General features: G+C 37.6%; 1 protein-coding gene across 1 annotated transcript in view; it reads left to right on the plus strand.

The window, feature by feature from the left end:
• Window positions 1-501: 501 nt before the first annotated feature.
• The window catches only part of GRID2 (glutamate ionotropic receptor delta type subunit 2), a 1,327,346-nt gene continuing 1,309,223 nt past the window's right edge, over window positions 502-18,624 (plus strand). Inside the window, exon 1 of the mRNA XM_081037560.1 lies at window positions 502-1,668. Coding sequence (XP_080893686.1) covers window positions 1,581-1,668 — 88 coding nt within the window. The 5' untranslated portion in view covers window positions 502-1,580. The remainder of the gene's footprint in view (window positions 1,669-18,624) is intronic.

The following is an 18,624-nucleotide window of genomic DNA, read 5'->3' on the forward strand; positions in this document are numbered from 1 at the left end:
AACTGGGAGGCTGTCATTCAGTAGTTCTTCAGCTCTTTCCATGGAAGAGCAACCAACTTCCTTATACTCAATTTATGTACATAAGCCTGTTATTCAGATAATGTTAATATTTTGATCAAACGTTTCCCTGAAGCATGCATTTCTGTTTTAGTTAATTATTATTTTTTTTTCATTTCAAGATATCTTTTTATCCTTCTCTATTCTGATTTCCTAAAAAATACACTGGAGACAGAAAGAAAATCACTGTATAAAAGGTAATTAGCACGTCCTCTCCTTTTTATAACTTTATAATTAAAATCTCATTAAAAGCTTTCTAGGTCTTGTCTCCCTTAGTGACCAGGTGTCCCTAATTTGTTTTTAACCAGTGTAACTAATTCCAGGCAAAGACTAGAAAAAGTCTGATACCTGTTGGAGAATAGCAATAGCAAGGTTAAATAAGTGGGGTGGCTTTTTAGGTTGCTGTTAACCTTTCTTTTTTAAGGCTCCAACGTCTTGTCTCTTGGAGTCCTGCCTTTTCTCAGTCCCAGTTGAAGATTCCAAGGGAAATGAGAGCACTATTTTGTTTCTCCCTTGTATTGCAGATAGGGGGAGGAGGTGGTTATTAGAGAGAAGCTCTTCCTCTCTCGGTTTCCCCCTCTCTCCGCCTGACAGCACCGCTCTCTCGCGGGCTCGCTCGTTCTCCTAGGTGATCCATTTCTAGGCAACGTGGGGCTGGTGCTGAAGCTGCCGAGCTCTCTCCTTTCTCGCTTCCTGCATCCCGCCAGGCCAACCGCTCCAAAAGCATCCTGCAGCCCGCGGCGGCTTCTCTCCTCCCGCCCGGCCCGGCTGCTCGCGCCCGGCGCACTCCCCCGCCACACCGCGCCCGAGCGAACCAGCTCCCCGGGCCCGCCTCGCCGAGCTCCGCTCCCGCCTCGCGCAGAAGGGGAATTTTCTCTGCATTACTATCTGCATTACCTTGAAGTTCACTTTCTCTACCCTTCTTGGAGAGGGCTTTTTTCCCCCCTCCCTGCTGGAATCTGGCTGCTCCGCTTGGAATCGCCTAATCTTTCCTTTCCACTTAGATTTTATTTTGGCAGCGAAGACAAGTGATTCTGTGAGGGCCGTTAGGGCGGGGGGGTGGGGAGCTTTTTGATTGGGGGGAGGGGAACATCCGGCGTGGGGGGGTGGGCAGGGTCTGTTGGAAGTTGCGGCGGAGCTGGGACCCAAGACCCGCGGCCCCGGCGCAGAGATGGGGATGGTCTGAGCTCCAGACTCTCCCCCTGCCCGAGTGCAACCCAGGCTGGATACATTTTTTAAAAAGCCAAACTGCAAACAACTCTGGCGATGCCAAAATTCCCTTCCAAGTGACACTGCTTTGCGAAGGAGGTTTCCTCAGGCTGGGTTCTTTCTCTTATTCGCTCTGCCTTCCTCGGCGACGATTAAAGGCTTTGCTCTGGCAGTAGGAATTTAGAGGGGAGGGGAAAGGAAAAGAAAAAGCTGCGTTAAAGTCTGCTGTGATCTCAAACTCTTTGGACTGTTTCTTTTTAAAAAAGAAATCTTGAAAGAAAATCCACCCTCAAAGAAAATCAGCACAGGAGGAGATGGAAGTTTACCCCTTGCTCTTGGTTTTGTCCGTCTGGTGGTTTCGAACCTGGGACTCGGCGAATGCGGATTCGATCATTCACATCGGTAAGTAAGGGCAGGTGTGCCCGTGGATACTTTTACCGTTTCGGTTTGCAGGTGTTTCCCCCTTCGCTTCCCCCTCGCCGCCCGCTGTGTGGCTTTGCTGGCAGTGGCTGCGGTTCGTTGCCCCTTCCCGCCACCCTTCCCTCACACTTGCTCAGTTTTCCGGCAGGAAGTGGATGAGGCTGACTTGCGTACTGTTTGGCGGTGAATAGTGGAGTGTGGGCTGCAGGCGTGGGGGTCTCGAGTTTGCCTCAGGGTGCGTGTGTACCAGAGAGCGCGGGGGTTCTAAGTGTGCGGGGAAAGGAAGTTTAATGGTCTCAGCCTTCCCTAGTCTTTCCCAGATGTGCATTTGGTTTATTTTTTAAAATTATCTTTGGGGGAATAGAGGAGGTGTCACCTGTGAGGTGAAAAGAACTGAGGTGGGAGGGTGGGCGGGGGGAGCTCCCTTCAAATCGCACAGGTGGTTTTGCAACGTGAGCGGGCTGCGTTCGTTGCAGCGGTGTGCGGTGGTGACAGCTGCATGCGCCCCCAACCTCCTGCATCTCTTGGCTTGGCGGTCCTCGCGCAGAGACGTCGCGGCCGTGGTGAGCGGGGCTGGCGGAGGCGTCGCGGAGGACCGGGAGCTGCGCGCCTAGCTGCCTCGCACTCCTCGCTCCCCGGCCGGGCGCGGCGGCGAGACTGGCCCCGAGGCGCTCCGGCAGCGCCGGGAGCAAATGCGCGCAGGCCGCCGGCTGGGCCGCCTCGCAGACACCTGCCTCGCTGTCCACTCTGAGTTGCCACGCAATGCCGAGAGCAGAGGCGCTGGGGCTACGGCCAGGGAACCAGACTCCAGAAAGGACGGCGAAGCCGGCTGGGAGATGCTCGTGGCCCCACCTATTGGCAACCAGACGGGCCGGGACTGGCCGAGGCGGGCGGGGGCGCGCGGGGGCGGGCGGGGGCTGCGCGTCATTATCATGCACAGCGCTCTCAGCTTCGGGCTCCAACTCTTCTCACTTGCTAATCCGAGAGAGCTGAGCGGAGAGGAGCTTTTGCAGCTTTTTCTGCGTTAATGCGACGATTTCCTTTTCGGAATTCGCGTTCGCGGGCCAGCAAGGTTCGTTGACTGGGCTGAAGAGAGGCCCCTCTTGGGGAATTGTTCTGGGCACAGGACTTTTATCTGTCCACACGGCGTGATGTTCTGCAAATTGAGGCGACAGATGGGTCGCAGCATCTCCCCTTTCCGTCCCCCTGCTCCTCCCCCGTGCAACACACACACACACACACACACACACACACACACACGCGCGCGCGCGCACACACACAAGAGACCCTGAAAGTCCAACCTGCTGCAGGTGGCGGCTGTGCCTGCCCAATCGCGGGGCTTCTATCTGGTGTGCGCCCCCATAGCAGCCAGCCCCTCAGCTCCAGGGGGCTCCCTCCCTTGGTCTCAGCGGCTGTCTTTGTAAACATGTCTGCCATTCTCTATCATTTATATCAATAGAACCATATGTCTCTGTGCAAGGGGTAATGAGGTCAGGATTCAGAAAACCTTGCATTTATGCATTAAGTAAATTGAGCACTAGATAGCTTGCCTGCTAGATCTCGTTTTGCCTGGGGGCTAACAGTGCCTGTGGGTTCTGAACTTTTCAGGGAGAAATTATGGTCTTACGGAGGGGTTCAGTAATGTTCTCATGGAGTTCAGAAATAAACTGTGCTTCTCTTAAAGAAATGGCATACATTTATGTCCAGTGTGAGTGACTGGAGAAGGAATGCAGATATGTAGTGTATCTTTACATTCATGATTAGGGGTTTCTGCTTTACGCTCTTCATCACTTAGGAGGGAAGGCCTGTGGATGAGTGCTTATTTTATTGCTTATTCTGTGGTCTACACAATAAATACATTATTTGCAAACAGCTACAGCTCTTGTTCTCCTTTACTAGATGAATACTATTTTGCAATGCAGTCTGGGCATTTGTTTCAAAATAGAACACAACTGTTGTATTTTTTCCTTTACATTCTGTTGTCTGTCACTGTGACATGGCTTAGTTATTTATAACCAGGCCAAAAAAATAGTAACTGTGCACAAATTACAGATTTCTTTAGAAAGCTGGTTGTACGCATTAACTGCATATATACTACTAAAAGAAATCATTACTTCTCAGACATTCACTTAGACTTGAATGCAATTAGTACATGAGACAAGGATTAGCTTCTTTTATAGACTACCTAATAATGCCATAAAGCTAGCAAATTGATGATTGTTTCAAATGCTCCTATATTTTGTAACATACCGTAAAGTGTTATCTCCTAAATAAATAAAAAAAAGGATGACCAAGACTAATTTGTGTGAACTTCAACTATTAAAAGCCCATAGTAAAATTTTAAATTATCAGTTGATATTCATTGGATCAGTTTACTTGCTTGGTTGAATAGGAAAAGAGAATTAATCATCTTTAGGAGGTGATTGTCTTCATTTAATATTTAATGTGAGAAATAACGTTTATGGTAAATGTATTATTTCAGGACTAAAGGGATGAAAGTGATGAAACAGGAGGGAAAGTGAACATTTCAACTCTAGAGATATAAGGAGATATGCAGAAATGAAAGGTTTTCAGAGCCTTATGTGGTGTGTTCAAGCAGAAAACTGCAATATGTAGTTCAGGCAAGCTGGAAAGATAAAAAGACACTGCTGTAATAGGTTCTTTAAATATTGAATCCTTTTGATGTCGAACCAAATTATATGGATGAAAACTCTCTGCATCCTTCTCTTTCTCATTGCTTTTGCTATTCATGCAGGTAGTTTAATAAAGTCAATTACATATTTTAAACTCTAATATATTTTATTAAACCCCTTAGTTCACTATACTGATGAGATATATGGTTAAACTCTAATGATTGAAATGAAAATGTATTTATTTTAGTCAAAAATGCATAATACTGTAATTACTTTGAGTTTCTGTTAAATCATATTTTTAAAAATATTTGATAATTATATACCCTATATACATACACAAACAAACAGTTTTTAGAAATGAATTGACTCCATTGTGATCTTCTTCCCCTCCCCCCCCGCCAAGAAAGGTCTTTTGACATATAAAAACTATGCAATTTTGAATTATGCTTCTACTTTAAGCCTGTGCATTGATTGAGTAATTTCATCAGACCCACATTACTTGATTGCTTAGAAGTTTTCTAATGATCTGCATGCTGTAGGAAGAACCAAAAAGTCGTGAGTGGAATGGCAATGATAGTGTGTTTTATGAGGCTATTCAAAAGTCACTCTGATTTATGTAGCTAGAAAGCTCCAAAGTCTTTGAGATTAGCCACGCTGAGTGCTGTTTTCTTCATACATCAGTCGTCCCACACTCTTCACTCCCTTAACACAACAGGAGTTTCGAGCACTGGTTTAATTAAGCAGGGATTAGGTGGATTTTCCAGTCAAATGCACAGTTTGTGTTTTGCTTCATATCTAATATGGAGGATCTCATGTTTTAGCAGTTTAATGTATGCTCATTTATTTATCTGGTTCCTGTGCTCACAGAACTGATTGAAGTGAGCTATCCTCACTTACATCTCTACAAGGAAACACTCAAACTGAGTACTTATTCATATATTACGAAAATCACTAGCATGTTTTTGTTAGTATCATAGTAAAATACCTTATGCCAGCAGGGAAGAGAAACTAAGCATTTATTCATGTTTTTCTCATAAGCAATTGATAGGTTATCCTCCAAGAAGATAATGATCAACTATGACATTTGAGAAGCTTAAGATAATTCAGAGTTTTCATCATGAGAAAGTTCAAATTAAAGTGCAAAATTGCTGGGCGAATAAAATATATCACCACATTTAAAACAATACTAGATGGTAGATTTAAAGCATCAGTTTTTATTACTTCTGCACTGAGGACTATTTTATCAAATACAGAATGTAAAAGCCTTGCCAGAAGATGTACTGTGTCTTCTACCAAAATGTTTCTTTTTAAACTCTTTACATGATTCACATTGTTTAATTATAACCCCAGGAGACATGAAGGGCTCTTTGCATTGTAGAAGATATCTCAGTGATTTAAGTTATCCTTTTATTATTTACAGCAGTTTTTTCCTCCCTAAGTTATGGATAACATCTAGTGTAAACTTAAAAGGTATTAAGATGTAGCTTCTGAATTTAAAATAAGGATATTTACTTTTAGTCTTTTCTGTATCATTAATAGTTATTTGAAGCACAATTCAGGTGTGCATTAACTTAGACAATGCTATTAATCAATGATATCAACTATGACGTGACTAATAAGTCATTACAATAAGGACCTTTGCTTTCTACTCCAAGTGAAATGTACGCCCAATAAATACCTTCTGTAAATTTTAATTCAAGTACGAATAAAAGTGAAGTCAGTTAATTTTTGACTTATCCAACAATAGAAACCAGTTGAGATTGGTAAGAGTAATGGAAGATGCATTACATTTAATTCTAATCTCTAAGGCTTACTTTATCATACTGTAGTTGTATTGCAAAGGGATGTCGTAAGTTTAAAACCACACTTTTTAATGCAGATTTTTTTTTTTGTATTTCACTTGCACATATTCTTTTCGTTTAAAAAAGTAAGTTATTTGGCACTGCTATTGGATTTTTATGATATTTCAGGTTATGGACGGCATATTAGTGAGTAGCAATACTTAGTTTTACTACAAATACAATTTTTATTAGAAAATACATTTATAGCTTATAAAGGTATCTTTGCCATTAGGTGTCACTGCATTCTGAGCTGTTCTTTTGTTGTCCTACTTGAAAATCACATGGGATTTTTTAAAAAATTGTCAGAAAAAAATGTCGTTTAGTGGGGTTTGTGATGCTATAAGATATAGGTGGTTTTAACTTTCAAACCAGAAAGGAAAACACTATTCCTATCTTTTATTCTATTAAGAATTTAGTTTTAGGACATATCAACACCCTCTTCTCTAGACAGATTAGATTGCTGCACCTAGTGATGTAAATTTTTCACATATTTAAAATATAACAGAAATATGTTCTTAAACTAATACTTATGCTCTATGGAAAAATCTAAGACATTAAGAAGGACATAAATATATCTAACAGTGCTGCCATAAACAGACATTAGTGAATAGAGTTTGTTAAGCAGTTTCTTAACTGCAGCAGTTCTGCTTACCTATGGAAGACTTGGGGTCCCAAACTGACCGATGTTTGTAACATGAAACACATATACAGAGCTATGACAAAAACATATACATGGACAGAAATACAAGTGTATTTAAAAATAATGTCAATCATTGAATTTTGTGAATGGTCATTTATGTTTTCAGATAATTCTGGCCTGGTAAATATTAGTTTCATGTGTTGTATCAATCTCCATGTGTATACCACCACCACCACCACCACTGCTACCACCATTGGGTTTGTATGGTAATATAAAACCAGTGCTTAGTATCATTTAGTAATTTTTCTGTTTGCTGGTTGTTTTTTTTAAAGAGGCAAAATCTTACTTTAACTACATCCCATTATAAGACTAAAGGAGGATGAAACTTAGCCAACTTTAATCTGATAAATTAGTTTTAACATTGGCAAAAATCACCTAATTAGAAAATGCAATACTAGGTTAAATGATTGAACAGTTTTTCATATTATGTTAGACCTTGCCCTGTGCCGATATTAATTAACAAACTGTTGGAATAATGTATTATTAAAAACTCAGAATAAAATCAACTAACCAGATGGATGTCTAAAGGATAAGGGAAAAAATACTAACATGATTCTGGGATTGACTAGTACGAGGATGTCTGTGGATTCAGGTAATTTAAACTGTGAATTTTAGTATTTGAATAGGGGTACAAACCCCACATAAATGTGAAAAACGGGAATGTTAAGACACAGTAACACTTGTTTTTGATTAGAAGTTAGAAGGTTTGGGGCTAAGTACTAGTTATATCAATAGCTAAATTGAGCAACATTGGGAAGTTATTTATTCAGTCCTCATTTTTATCAATCCTAAAACAAGAGTTAAATTAATGTTTATTTAAGCTCTAAAATTATTTGTGACTAAAATGAAGACAAATTCTTATATGGGAGGCATTGGGAGAAGAGATACAGTCAAGTGTAGTTCATACTTAATAGTTAGGTTTAGAGTGAATTTTAAAAAAAAGAAAATGTTAGGGGAAATAAATGGAGAATACAGCCTTAATCACCCAATTTAAGGACCCCTTAAAATGCAATTTTTTTCGCTATGAACAAGAATTATGCATAATGTATTTGTTTATCAGGTATTCTAGGTAGATGGAACTTCAGTAGTAGATGGAAAGAGCTGGATTTTTGTTGTTTCAGTTTTGTCTAGCATTAATACTAAGGTGTTCCTTACAGTGCTACTCTCTTATAGTATACCAAAATACTAGTGCTCCTTAAGGCTGACTGGAGACATGAGTAGTGTTATGTACTAATCATCCAGGACTACAGCAGCTTTCAGAATTTACCAACTGGAAGCACACCAGGAATATTAGCATATGTTTGGTATCACTCAAAAATGTAGAGCTTAAAAGAAATAGCCAGTGTTTTTTCTGTGTTCTTTACAGTTCTGGATTCCTGCTTCAGGTATTGTGGCATTTACCTAACTTGTGCACATACTAGTTATCAATGAGAAACGGAGACTGGGTTGACCTACTGAAAGCCTCCTTAAGTTAGTAGAGGGAAGCCCAGAGGCAATGCACACAAGAATCTAATGCCTGTCTGTGTTAAAAATTTTAAATCTTTCTATGGTCAAGTTCCTTATTAACAGATATTTTTACTCATGATAAAATTTCAAGTAATTAGTAGTATTAAAACAATAAATCTTATCCTTTTTTTCTTCATTCCCTAATAATTCAAAGGACTACTTACAACATAATCGTGTTTCATGGCTCTGAGTACGTGATTTTTCCTAAGAAACTTTAAATAAGGTGTTTGCTTCATTATCAAAATCATTATAATTCTAGAAGTTAATGTTCCTGAAACTACAGGGTAAGTAGGCATTACTACCAATAGACAGTACGTGGGAATGTTTTCTTTCATTCTATAAACGTTTATTCTGAAACCCTTCTCTGCAAAGTGTTGTTTATAGGCCCTGGAATTAAAATGTTGAACAAGTTAGCTCTCTTTTTGTATTTAAGGAGCTTACATTCTCATTGGGTAGGCAACCAGAAAAATAAGAAAATATATGTCAGGTAGTGATAAATACAATGAAGATAAAAGGTGAATGAAGTTTGTTATTTTGGACAGAGTAGACTGGTAATACCTCTCTGAAGAGATGATCGTTGGTGCAGAGTCTGGACTGAAAGGAAGTGAACCAGTGGCTATCTGATGAAAAACAATTTCATAGAAGACATAGCAAAAGCAGTTGCCATGAGACAACACATTAAGTGTCTGAGTGGGTTGCGTCCCGCGGGCAAGGCGTCTATGACTCAGGGAGCTGGAAGAAGATGTGTGGAGCTGAAGGCAAAGTAGACAAGCTTTATTTACAGGCTTCCTGGGCACAGGTTTCTCCCTGCTGCACACAGCTGGGCATTCTCAGGTTACAATCCGCAGCCAGTAAAAGCAGCCTACAGCAGCCACCATCCTCCTCATATAATGGCCGGACCCCTTTTATACCCCACTAAGACAAAAGTGGCTCACAGCCAAGATGCTGAGATAAGAGAATTTACAGTAACATCTTCAGGATGGATGGAGCCTGCACAACATTCTATCTTATCGGACCAGCAGGCCGCTTGTCAGGGTCACCAGCTGGCCTGGGTGGGGAGGTAGCCTGACTGGCCCAATCTTCCCTACATTAAGAAATCTGCTTTACTCGTTAAAGGAATATCTTGAAAGTCAATGTGGCTGTAGTGTAGGGAGCGGAGCAGGAAATGGAAGGAAATAAGGTCTGAGAGACAAATAGGAAGATCCTAGAGGGACTTTTAGGTCATGGTAAGGTATTTAGATCTTCTGGGTATAGAGGAAACCCAATGGAGGGTTGAGATCAAATGTGTAATGTGAAATGGTTTGTATTTTAAAAAGGAGAACTTCTTTGTGAATTGGACCAAGTCGGTAGCTGAACGAGATGAGTAGTTGTCAGATTGTAGATATATTTAAAGGTAGAAGAAACAATATTTTCTGATTGGTTATTCAGCTGGGAGAAATCCAGGGAAAGTAAAGAGGTTTCCAGGGTATAGTCCCTGAGCCAAGAGGGTGAAATGTGCTATTATTAACTAAAATTGGGAACATGGGCAATGGGCAAATTTAGATAAGTATAAAAATTTGAATTTATTAAATTTGACATTCCTCTTAGACATCAAATTTGAGAATTTAAGTTGACAGTTAATTACATGAGTAAGAAACTTAGGGGGTAGTTAGAGATTCAAGGTGTACATTTGGAATGTACATCATTGTAGACTTGTTCTTTAAAGTGATGGGCGGGGATAGCTCACTTAGGGGATAACTGTATAGAGAAGAGCTCCAAAGCTATCTATACCATGGCACATTCCAAAATGTAGAGGTCAGGGAGAGGGAGAGGATCTAGGAAAACAAAGATAAGTGGACTGTGAGTTAGAAAGAAAACCAAGGTGTGTGTTGTTCTGGAAGCCAAGTGAGGAAAGTATTTCAAGGAAGAAATGAGAAACCGTGTCAAATTCTGTGAATGAAAACTGATACTTGACTACTGGGTTTGGAAATACTCAGGACAAGGAGCTTTCAGCGATAAAATGTTTTTATAGAGGAGAAAACACTGGAAATGACAAAGAACACCTAAAAATATAACTCACTGACTACTGGGTGATTGGGAAGGATTCAAAAATATAATGGGACTTGAGGAGCTCTGAGTTTTGCTATAAGTGAGAACAAGGGAGTAATGGGTGGGAATATGAGGTAAAAAGAGGATTTTGTTTTTAAAGTGGAAGTTGGGATATATATGGCAATTTTTAAAAAGTTCAATGACAAGAACATTTTCAGAAAGAGGATTTAAAACAAAATACAGGTATCCCTTTTTATTACACTTATTTAATTCTTCAGTTTGGACAGCAAAAGTTTGTGTAGCACTGTTTTTGTTTGTTTTTGTTTTGTAATCTTGGATCAAGAATATAGGCCAATGCCAGTGGAATTAACCAGAGAAGCTTAGATGTCCTCTCCGAAACAGACTCTGTTAGTTTTGCCTTTTTGCTTCATTTAGTTTCCCAGATTAGCATTCACATTTAGATAAAAGTTTTTTACCTGGAATTACAAGTGGATTATACCTTAAGAAGTTTTGGTATACCACTATAATAGAATCAATATGTAGTCTAATGTACCAATTTTAAGAACATACACTATTCGTATATACTTGTAGTGGTATTAAAATAGCATAAAATCCTCCTTTTGCAATAGACACATCTTAATTGATGATGGGTTTTCTCTAAGTGAATTCTACTATGCATTTGATTTACTTAAAATATCATTTTGGAACAATTAAAAACAAAACAAAACAAAACAGTTATTCCACAAGGCAATGCCACATAGAAATTAAATAGATGAGAGAAATTCATATGATATTGATTTTCAGTGACACATTTCAATATTTCCTTTTATGGAACTTTCATTTCTATTCTATTTCTATAGCATAGCTGACAGATCTTTAGTCATAGGTGAAAATTAGGAAAGGGAATGTTCTGCACTGTCTAATCTCAGAATTCAGCCTTCTGAAAATGAATCTTAGTTCTTTTATTTGTCTCCTATTAATACACACGTTAAGTTATGTATATTACATTGATTTTTCAGCTAACATAAGATTTGTATTAAAATAAGAACGCCAGTAGTCGGTGAGTTATATTTTTTGGTGTTCTTTGTCATTTCCAGTGTTTTCTCCTCTATAAAAACTTTTTGTCATATGGAAACAACGTTATTTGAATGTCACATGGTTGTTTCTGCTTGGTTAACTTATTAATTGATATGTAAACATGGAATGCATGAACAGCGAGGGGATAGGAGTTCTATAGGTTTGGGCATAACAATGACTGAGTGAAGAAAAAGCAAGCTGTGTTATGGCTGGAGCCTAGGAACATAATTAATGGATACATAACATCCAAAAAATATTTTACACTTGCTATTTCATAACTTCCTGGGTGGTGAAATGTAATTTTTTGAAGAGAGAGCACCGGAGATTTAAATCTAAATTTAAGTTAGAATGGGCACCTAAATGGTGAAGTGCATGGTTTATTTCACCTTGACACTAGTACAACGATATGCCACACAGGCAGCACACTTTGGATTGGCTTATTATCTTAAAAACCAAAGGCCAGGTAATATATTAGGAGAGAAAATGGGACAAGAAAGTTAGTTCTATTGTTCTGTTGCATATAGTTTAAGGTTAATTAAAATCTAGATGACGGATTTTTACTTCTGGATAATCTCCACAATCTCACAATAGACAAAATTGTATTAGTGGTATAGTGACAGTTACTGTCTTGATCTTCTGAGTCCCGATGTCTTCTTTGCTAATTCTATATATTATGATAACAGGAAACAAGTGAATTTTCTTTTGAGAAATGCCATCCATTCTCAGCATAGCCCAAAAGAGGCAGAACCTTTGTGAAGATCATTATACATTTCTTAATAGAATTGTTTAAAAAAATTTTAATACCTCACTAACATGGGTGGTAGTTCACTTTCAAACTGGAGAAGGATTACGCTTCTGATCCCTGGTGGTGCAGTCAAGTTGGATTTTGGACATTTTTGATAATTCATTATTTTCAAGCTAAGAAATCATGATCTGCATAGTTATATTTCATTTGCAGAAAATATACTTTTAAGGTGGCATGAAAACCATAACATGCAATATTTTTTTTTGATTCAACAAATGCTTATTGAGCACCTATTAGATACGCTGTTGAATCCAAAAAGTACATACATAAGACATGCTTTCCATCCTTTAAGTATTTTTCTGCCTATCTGTCTTCTGAGATAATATTGTAATATCAGGAAGCAGAAGGTGGAGCAATTCAGGACTCACAGCTCAGTGGCTATGCTCTATTATGACAAAGGAGATTGTTAATTCAATAAATGCCATCTTTATGATGTCCTTAAGGTGCCATAAAGCAAACATATATTTCAGAAAAGACATATATAAACTTACAGAAGGTCTTCATTTATAGTAGAAATCCTTTTACTCAGATTTCTGATGGTGAATCATTCACTTTGTACCTATAGGCTACAAAAAACAATACAGTCATGACATACTCACAGCTAAGTGAACGTCTCTTCCATTTGCCTCTTTTCATTTTTTTTTTCTATAGTAGATGCCAGTAGTTATGCTGTAAGGTCCAGTAAAGGAGGAGGTAGCTTTAAGACAATATGCCAGGATCATTAAATGGCCAATCCTGTAATTAATAGAAATAATGAGATCCTTCCTAAATTTAATGACACATATCTGATCATTTTACTAAGCGTGGTTTCTTGAGTATGGAGAAATTAAGTTATATTTTCTTTGTTTTCCCTCTCTTGAATTTATTAGTATACTACTATATCATATTACTAATTTGTATTTTTTCTATGTGTATAGAAGAACAATGAAAATGACAATTTTATACTGTTGCAAGCAAAAGGGGAAAATTATCTCACAGAACAAATAAATTTAGTTACCTTTACAGGTGGAAAAAATATTATTGGGAAAACATATTTATACCCACTTTTAATTATGTAGGTGTAATTGTGAAAAGGACAACCATTGTCAATGAAAATAACAGGTAGCTCAAAAACTAACTGGCTAATACTTTTATTTTTCTTTATAGAGTTCTTGTTGTGGTTGATAAACAGTTAATAAATAGCAAAACTGGCTGCTGCTATTTTTTTCTTTTTCTTGTCTACCCTTCAGTGGCAATGCTAATGAGCAGTGAAATGGCCAAAAGCAAGGAAGAAAGAGCAAAGGGTTTTAGATAATCCATAAACCAGAAAATCAGCCCCTGAATGCTCATATGAACATGTTTGCTGAGAAAAAATAGTTTTATTTTCTCAAAATATTATCCAGATTCTGAAGGCAGAACTTCCTCTTGGCTGCTGAATTTTTAAGAGGATTGAACTTTACAGGCCACCAAAGAGGAGGAATGCTCTGAATGAGGCAGGCTGGGAGCGGAAGGAAGAATATTATTATTGGGGAAAGAGTGCCCTTTATGGTTAATGCTGCTGATAGCCAGGGCCCCTGTGATGAACTCAGTTTCAATGTGTAATGTCTATGGTGACTTTGAAATGAAAACATGGATTTCAGGTACTTTTTAAACACTTTACATAATTATGTATATACTGTGTTGGATTCACATTGCTATCAATATATTATTTATTGAGCACCTATATTGCATATTCCCAGTTGGCTTCTAGCTGATGAATTATTATAGACCATAAGGACTAATTTGATTATTTCACTTTAAAAAAGAAACTGTGAAGCACATGACAATGATATATGCGAAAGACTGTTTAGTGGTTAATTTGGGGGAAGAGAGGTGAGAAGGGAAAGTGATGTTTCATTACAGAGCGATACAATGTTTCAATATTATTATGTCTTATTTGTTAAGCTGAGTGGTTGCTACACAAGTGTTGATATCTATAAACTTTTATAATTGATTTGTAAGTAATGGTACGCCTGCTGTTGGCTTTACTTACTGTGAAATCTACTGAGTCAGTTTAGTTCCACTTTGGTTAGGGATTGAGGTTTGCCTTTTAGACCCCAACCACCACATGGGGTGATTCAGGCCCCAGTCCTCTTTGGAGGGGAGGAGAGTGCTGACAATATGCCACGATCATTAAAAGGCAAATCAGAGAACATTAAGATGTCTATGTTTTAGCATCTTGCTCTCTGTGATGGATTCAACAAGCAAGTCACTTTCTCTACCCTTTAGTACGTTACCTTTGAATCTTTGTTTCCCTTTTAGTATGGCAGGGAGTGCCCTTAAGTGTTCAGGTGAAAGAGGAGAGGGGAAGGAATGTACAGAGAGAATAACCAGATCAGTGACATGAGAGGAAGTTTAGAATATGCCTTGTTTTTAATATTTCATAATACTTATATAAAAAGATAATGTGTAATGCTTTTGTCAGTGATACTATGCTAATATTAATAAATTCTGTATCACCCTTGGGTAAGAAAGTATGAACAATTCTTTTATAAAGTAACCTTAGAAATTCTCGTAAGATAATTCCTTTTTTTTTTGATCTTACATAAATGTTATGTGCTTGTGGTAATTAAAAAGGAAGCTAATCCGCTATTTGATCTTTTGATCTTTTAATATTGTCTTTCACTGTAAATACAAACTGAGATATTATACTGTGCAATGATAAAACAAATGAAGAATTTCTTGTAGCCAATTGAGCTTCATCATTTGGCCCTTGATTGAATTTCCATTTTAACCCATATAAATATGGAATAATTCATTTTAATCCATGTAAATCAGAAGGAATGAGAAGGAAAAAAGTGTCCACAAAACAACCATTAAGGCAGAGAAGAAGTTATCCCCGCCCCCTGCAACTTTATTGAGGTACAATCAACACATAACATTGTGTAAGTTTAAGGTATATAACATAATGATTTGATATATTTATATATTGTAAAATGATTGCAATGGTAGCATTAACTAACACCTCCATCCTATCACACACAAATTGCATTTTTGTGTGTATGATGAGAACAATTTAAGATCTACTCTCTTAGCAACTTTCAAGTATATAATATTATTGACTATAATCACTATGCTGTCCAGAATTGTTATTCTTATAACTTAAAGTTTGTATCCTTTGATTAATCCCCGCATTTCCTCCACGCCCTAGCCCCTTGTAACTACTATTCTACTCCATTTCTTTGAGGTTAGCTTTTTAAAATTGCACATATAGGTGATATCATACAGTATTTGTCTCTTCTCTTTCTGACTTATTTCACTCAGCATACTGCCCTCAGGGTTTACCCCAGTTGTCACAAAAGACAGGATTTCCTTCTTTCTCATGGTGAAATAATATTTCATTATAATTACATCTATGTCTATATCTATATCTACATCATCTATATCTATACCTATATCTCAATCACATCTTCTTTATCCATTCATCCTGTGATAAACACTTAGGTTGTTTTCATATCTTGGCTGTGAATAATGCTGCGATGAACATGGGAGTACAGATATCTTTTCAAGATCCTGATTTCAATTTATTTGTATAAATAACCAGAAGTCGAATTGCTGGGTCATATTGTAGTTCTATTTTTATTTTTTTGAGAAACCTCCATACTGTTTGCCATAATGGTGGCACCAATTTACATTTCCATCAACAGTGCATAAGGATTCCCTTTTCTCCACATTCTCGCCAGCATTTATCTCTTGTCTTTTGGATATTAGCCATTCTAACAGGTGTGAGATGGTAAGTCTTTGTGGTTTTGATTTGCATTTACCTGATGATTAGTGGTGGTGAACACCTTTTCATGGAGCTATTGGCAATTATTGAATGTCTTCTTTGGAAAACTGTTCAGTTCCTCTGCCCATTTCATTTTTATTTTTTGCTATTGAGTGGTATGAGATTTTTACATATTCTGAATATTAACCATTATCAGATAGATGACTTGCAGATACTTTCTCCCATTTCATAGGTGGCCTTTTCATTTTGTGGATTTGTTCTTTTACTGTGCATAAGCTTTTTTAGTTTGATGTAGTCCCAGTTGTTTATTTTTGCTTTTGTTGTTTGTGCTTTTGGTGTGATATACAGAAAATCACTGCCAAAACCAGTGTCACGGACCTTCATCCCTAAATTTTATTCTAGAAGTTTCATGGTTTCAGATCTGATGTTTAAGTCTTTAATGCATTTTGAGTTAACTTTTTGTGACTGGTGTAAGATAGCGATCTACTTGCATTTTTCTGCATGCGGTTATCCAGTTTTTCCAACACCTTTTATCAAAGGGACAATTCTTTCCCCATTGAGTATTCTTGGCTCCCTTGTCAAATATTACTTGACTGTATATGTCGAGGTTTTGTTTTGGACTCTCAATTCTGTTATGTTGATCTATGTCTACTAGTACCATACCAGTTTGATTGCTATAGCTTTGTAGCATAGTTTGAAACTGGGACATATGATGCCTCTGGCTTTATTCTTGTTTCTCAGAATTGCTTTGGTTATTTGGGATCTTTTAGAGTTCCTTACAAATTTTAGAATTTTTTTCTATTTCTGTGAAAAATGCTATTGGAATCTTGATAGGGATAGCATTGGATCTATGGATGTCTTTGGGTAATGTGGACATTTTAACAATATTAATTCTTCTGATCCATAAATGTGAAATATCTTTCCATTTATTTGTTTCTTCAATTTCTTTTATTGAAGTCTTGTAGTTTTCAGTATATAGATCTTTCACCTTCTTGGTTAAATTTATTTCTAAGTATTTTATTGATTTTAATGCCTTTGTGAATGGGTTTGTTTTCTTTTTCAGATATATTGTTGTAGTGTATAGAAACACAAGTGGTTTCTGTACATTGGTTTTTGTATTCTGCAGCTTTAGTGAATTTTTTTATTAGTTCTATCAATTTTTTTCTTTTTTTTTTTTGGCAGAGTCTTTAGGATTTTTCATATAAAAGATCATGTCATCTGCAAAGACAATTTTACTTCTCCCTTTGCTACTTGGATGCCTTTTATTTGTTTTTCATGCCTGATTGCTCTGGTTAGTACTTCCAGTACTATGTTGAATAGGAATCGTGAGAGTGGGCACCCTTGTCTTGTTTTTGATCTTAAAGGAAGCATTTTCAACCTTTCACCATTAAGTATAATGTTGGCTGTGGGTTTGTAATATATGACCTTTATTGTGTTGAGATATGGATATGTTCCTTCTATACCCGATTTGTTGAGGGTTTTTATCATGAAATTTTGTTGTATTTTGTCAAATGTTTTCTTCAGAAGAGGCTATTTTAGACTCTGGGATCTACCAGGTCTTTGGTCTCAGGATTAGCAGGAAAGACGACAAGCAGTAAGTCCATGAAGCTGTGAAAGTACCCAGAAGTTGCCCTTTTGGAAAATGTATATGTTTCATTTTTGGTGCTGTTCAGGTTGTATTTCTTGGCTTCTTTGCCTCGACAAAGCACAGAAGGAATAACACCAACAAGACCCATGTTGAGGAAGCCAGAGATGATATTTTATTTCTTTTTGAATTCCAAGGACCATCACTGTTTTGGCAGACAGTAGACAGTTATGAAATATTACATCGGTTGTTATACACCCATACCTGCTTTTAAAGCTTTGGTTATCTCATTTTTACTTTTGGGGCAATAATACCTCCCATGTTGGCTGGGTTATTTTTGTGTATGAAAAGCCATTATATATATAAATATTCTTGTTGAATATTAAAATATGTTGTGAATATAAGAGATGAAATATTGGTATACTGCCTCTGTGTTGCTAAATTTCAAGAATGCGCAAATTAACCTTTAGGGATTACCCTGTTTCCTTGAAAATAAAACCTAGCCAGACAATCAGCTGTAATACATCTTTTGGAGCAAAAATTAATATAAGACCCGGTCTTGTATAATAGTAAAATAAGACTGGGTCTCATATTAATTTTAGCTCCAAAAGACGCATTAAAGCTGATTGTCTGCTAGGTCTTATTTTCGGGGAAACACGGTTGAAAGCTGTTCTTTAATGTCATCTATTCTTTAGTAAGTTATTAACATATTAATATGTTAATAACTCCCTCCTTGCCCCCCAAAAAACTCATGAGACTTAACTATTTTCATTTTGAATAAAAAAAATAAAATGTGGTGTGTATAAATTATCCTATTTTATGAATTGACTCTCATGGAAAAATGAAGTTTACCACTGTCAGGAGAAAACAATATCTGAAAGGGACACATTGTGGCCAAAGCCATGGATTTAGGGAAATTTCTGGCAAAGGAAGGAAATGGCAAGTAATTCCATTTGGAAAAAAGGTGAGTTTCAATGGGGGGTATGACAAGAGAGGAGGCAAGAAGTTCAGAAGATCC

This window comes from Rhinolophus hipposideros (assembly GCF_964194185.1).
Source record: "Rhinolophus hipposideros genome assembly, chromosome: 1".
NCBI classification, from domain to species: domain Eukaryota; kingdom Metazoa; phylum Chordata; class Mammalia; order Chiroptera; family Rhinolophidae; genus Rhinolophus; species Rhinolophus hipposideros.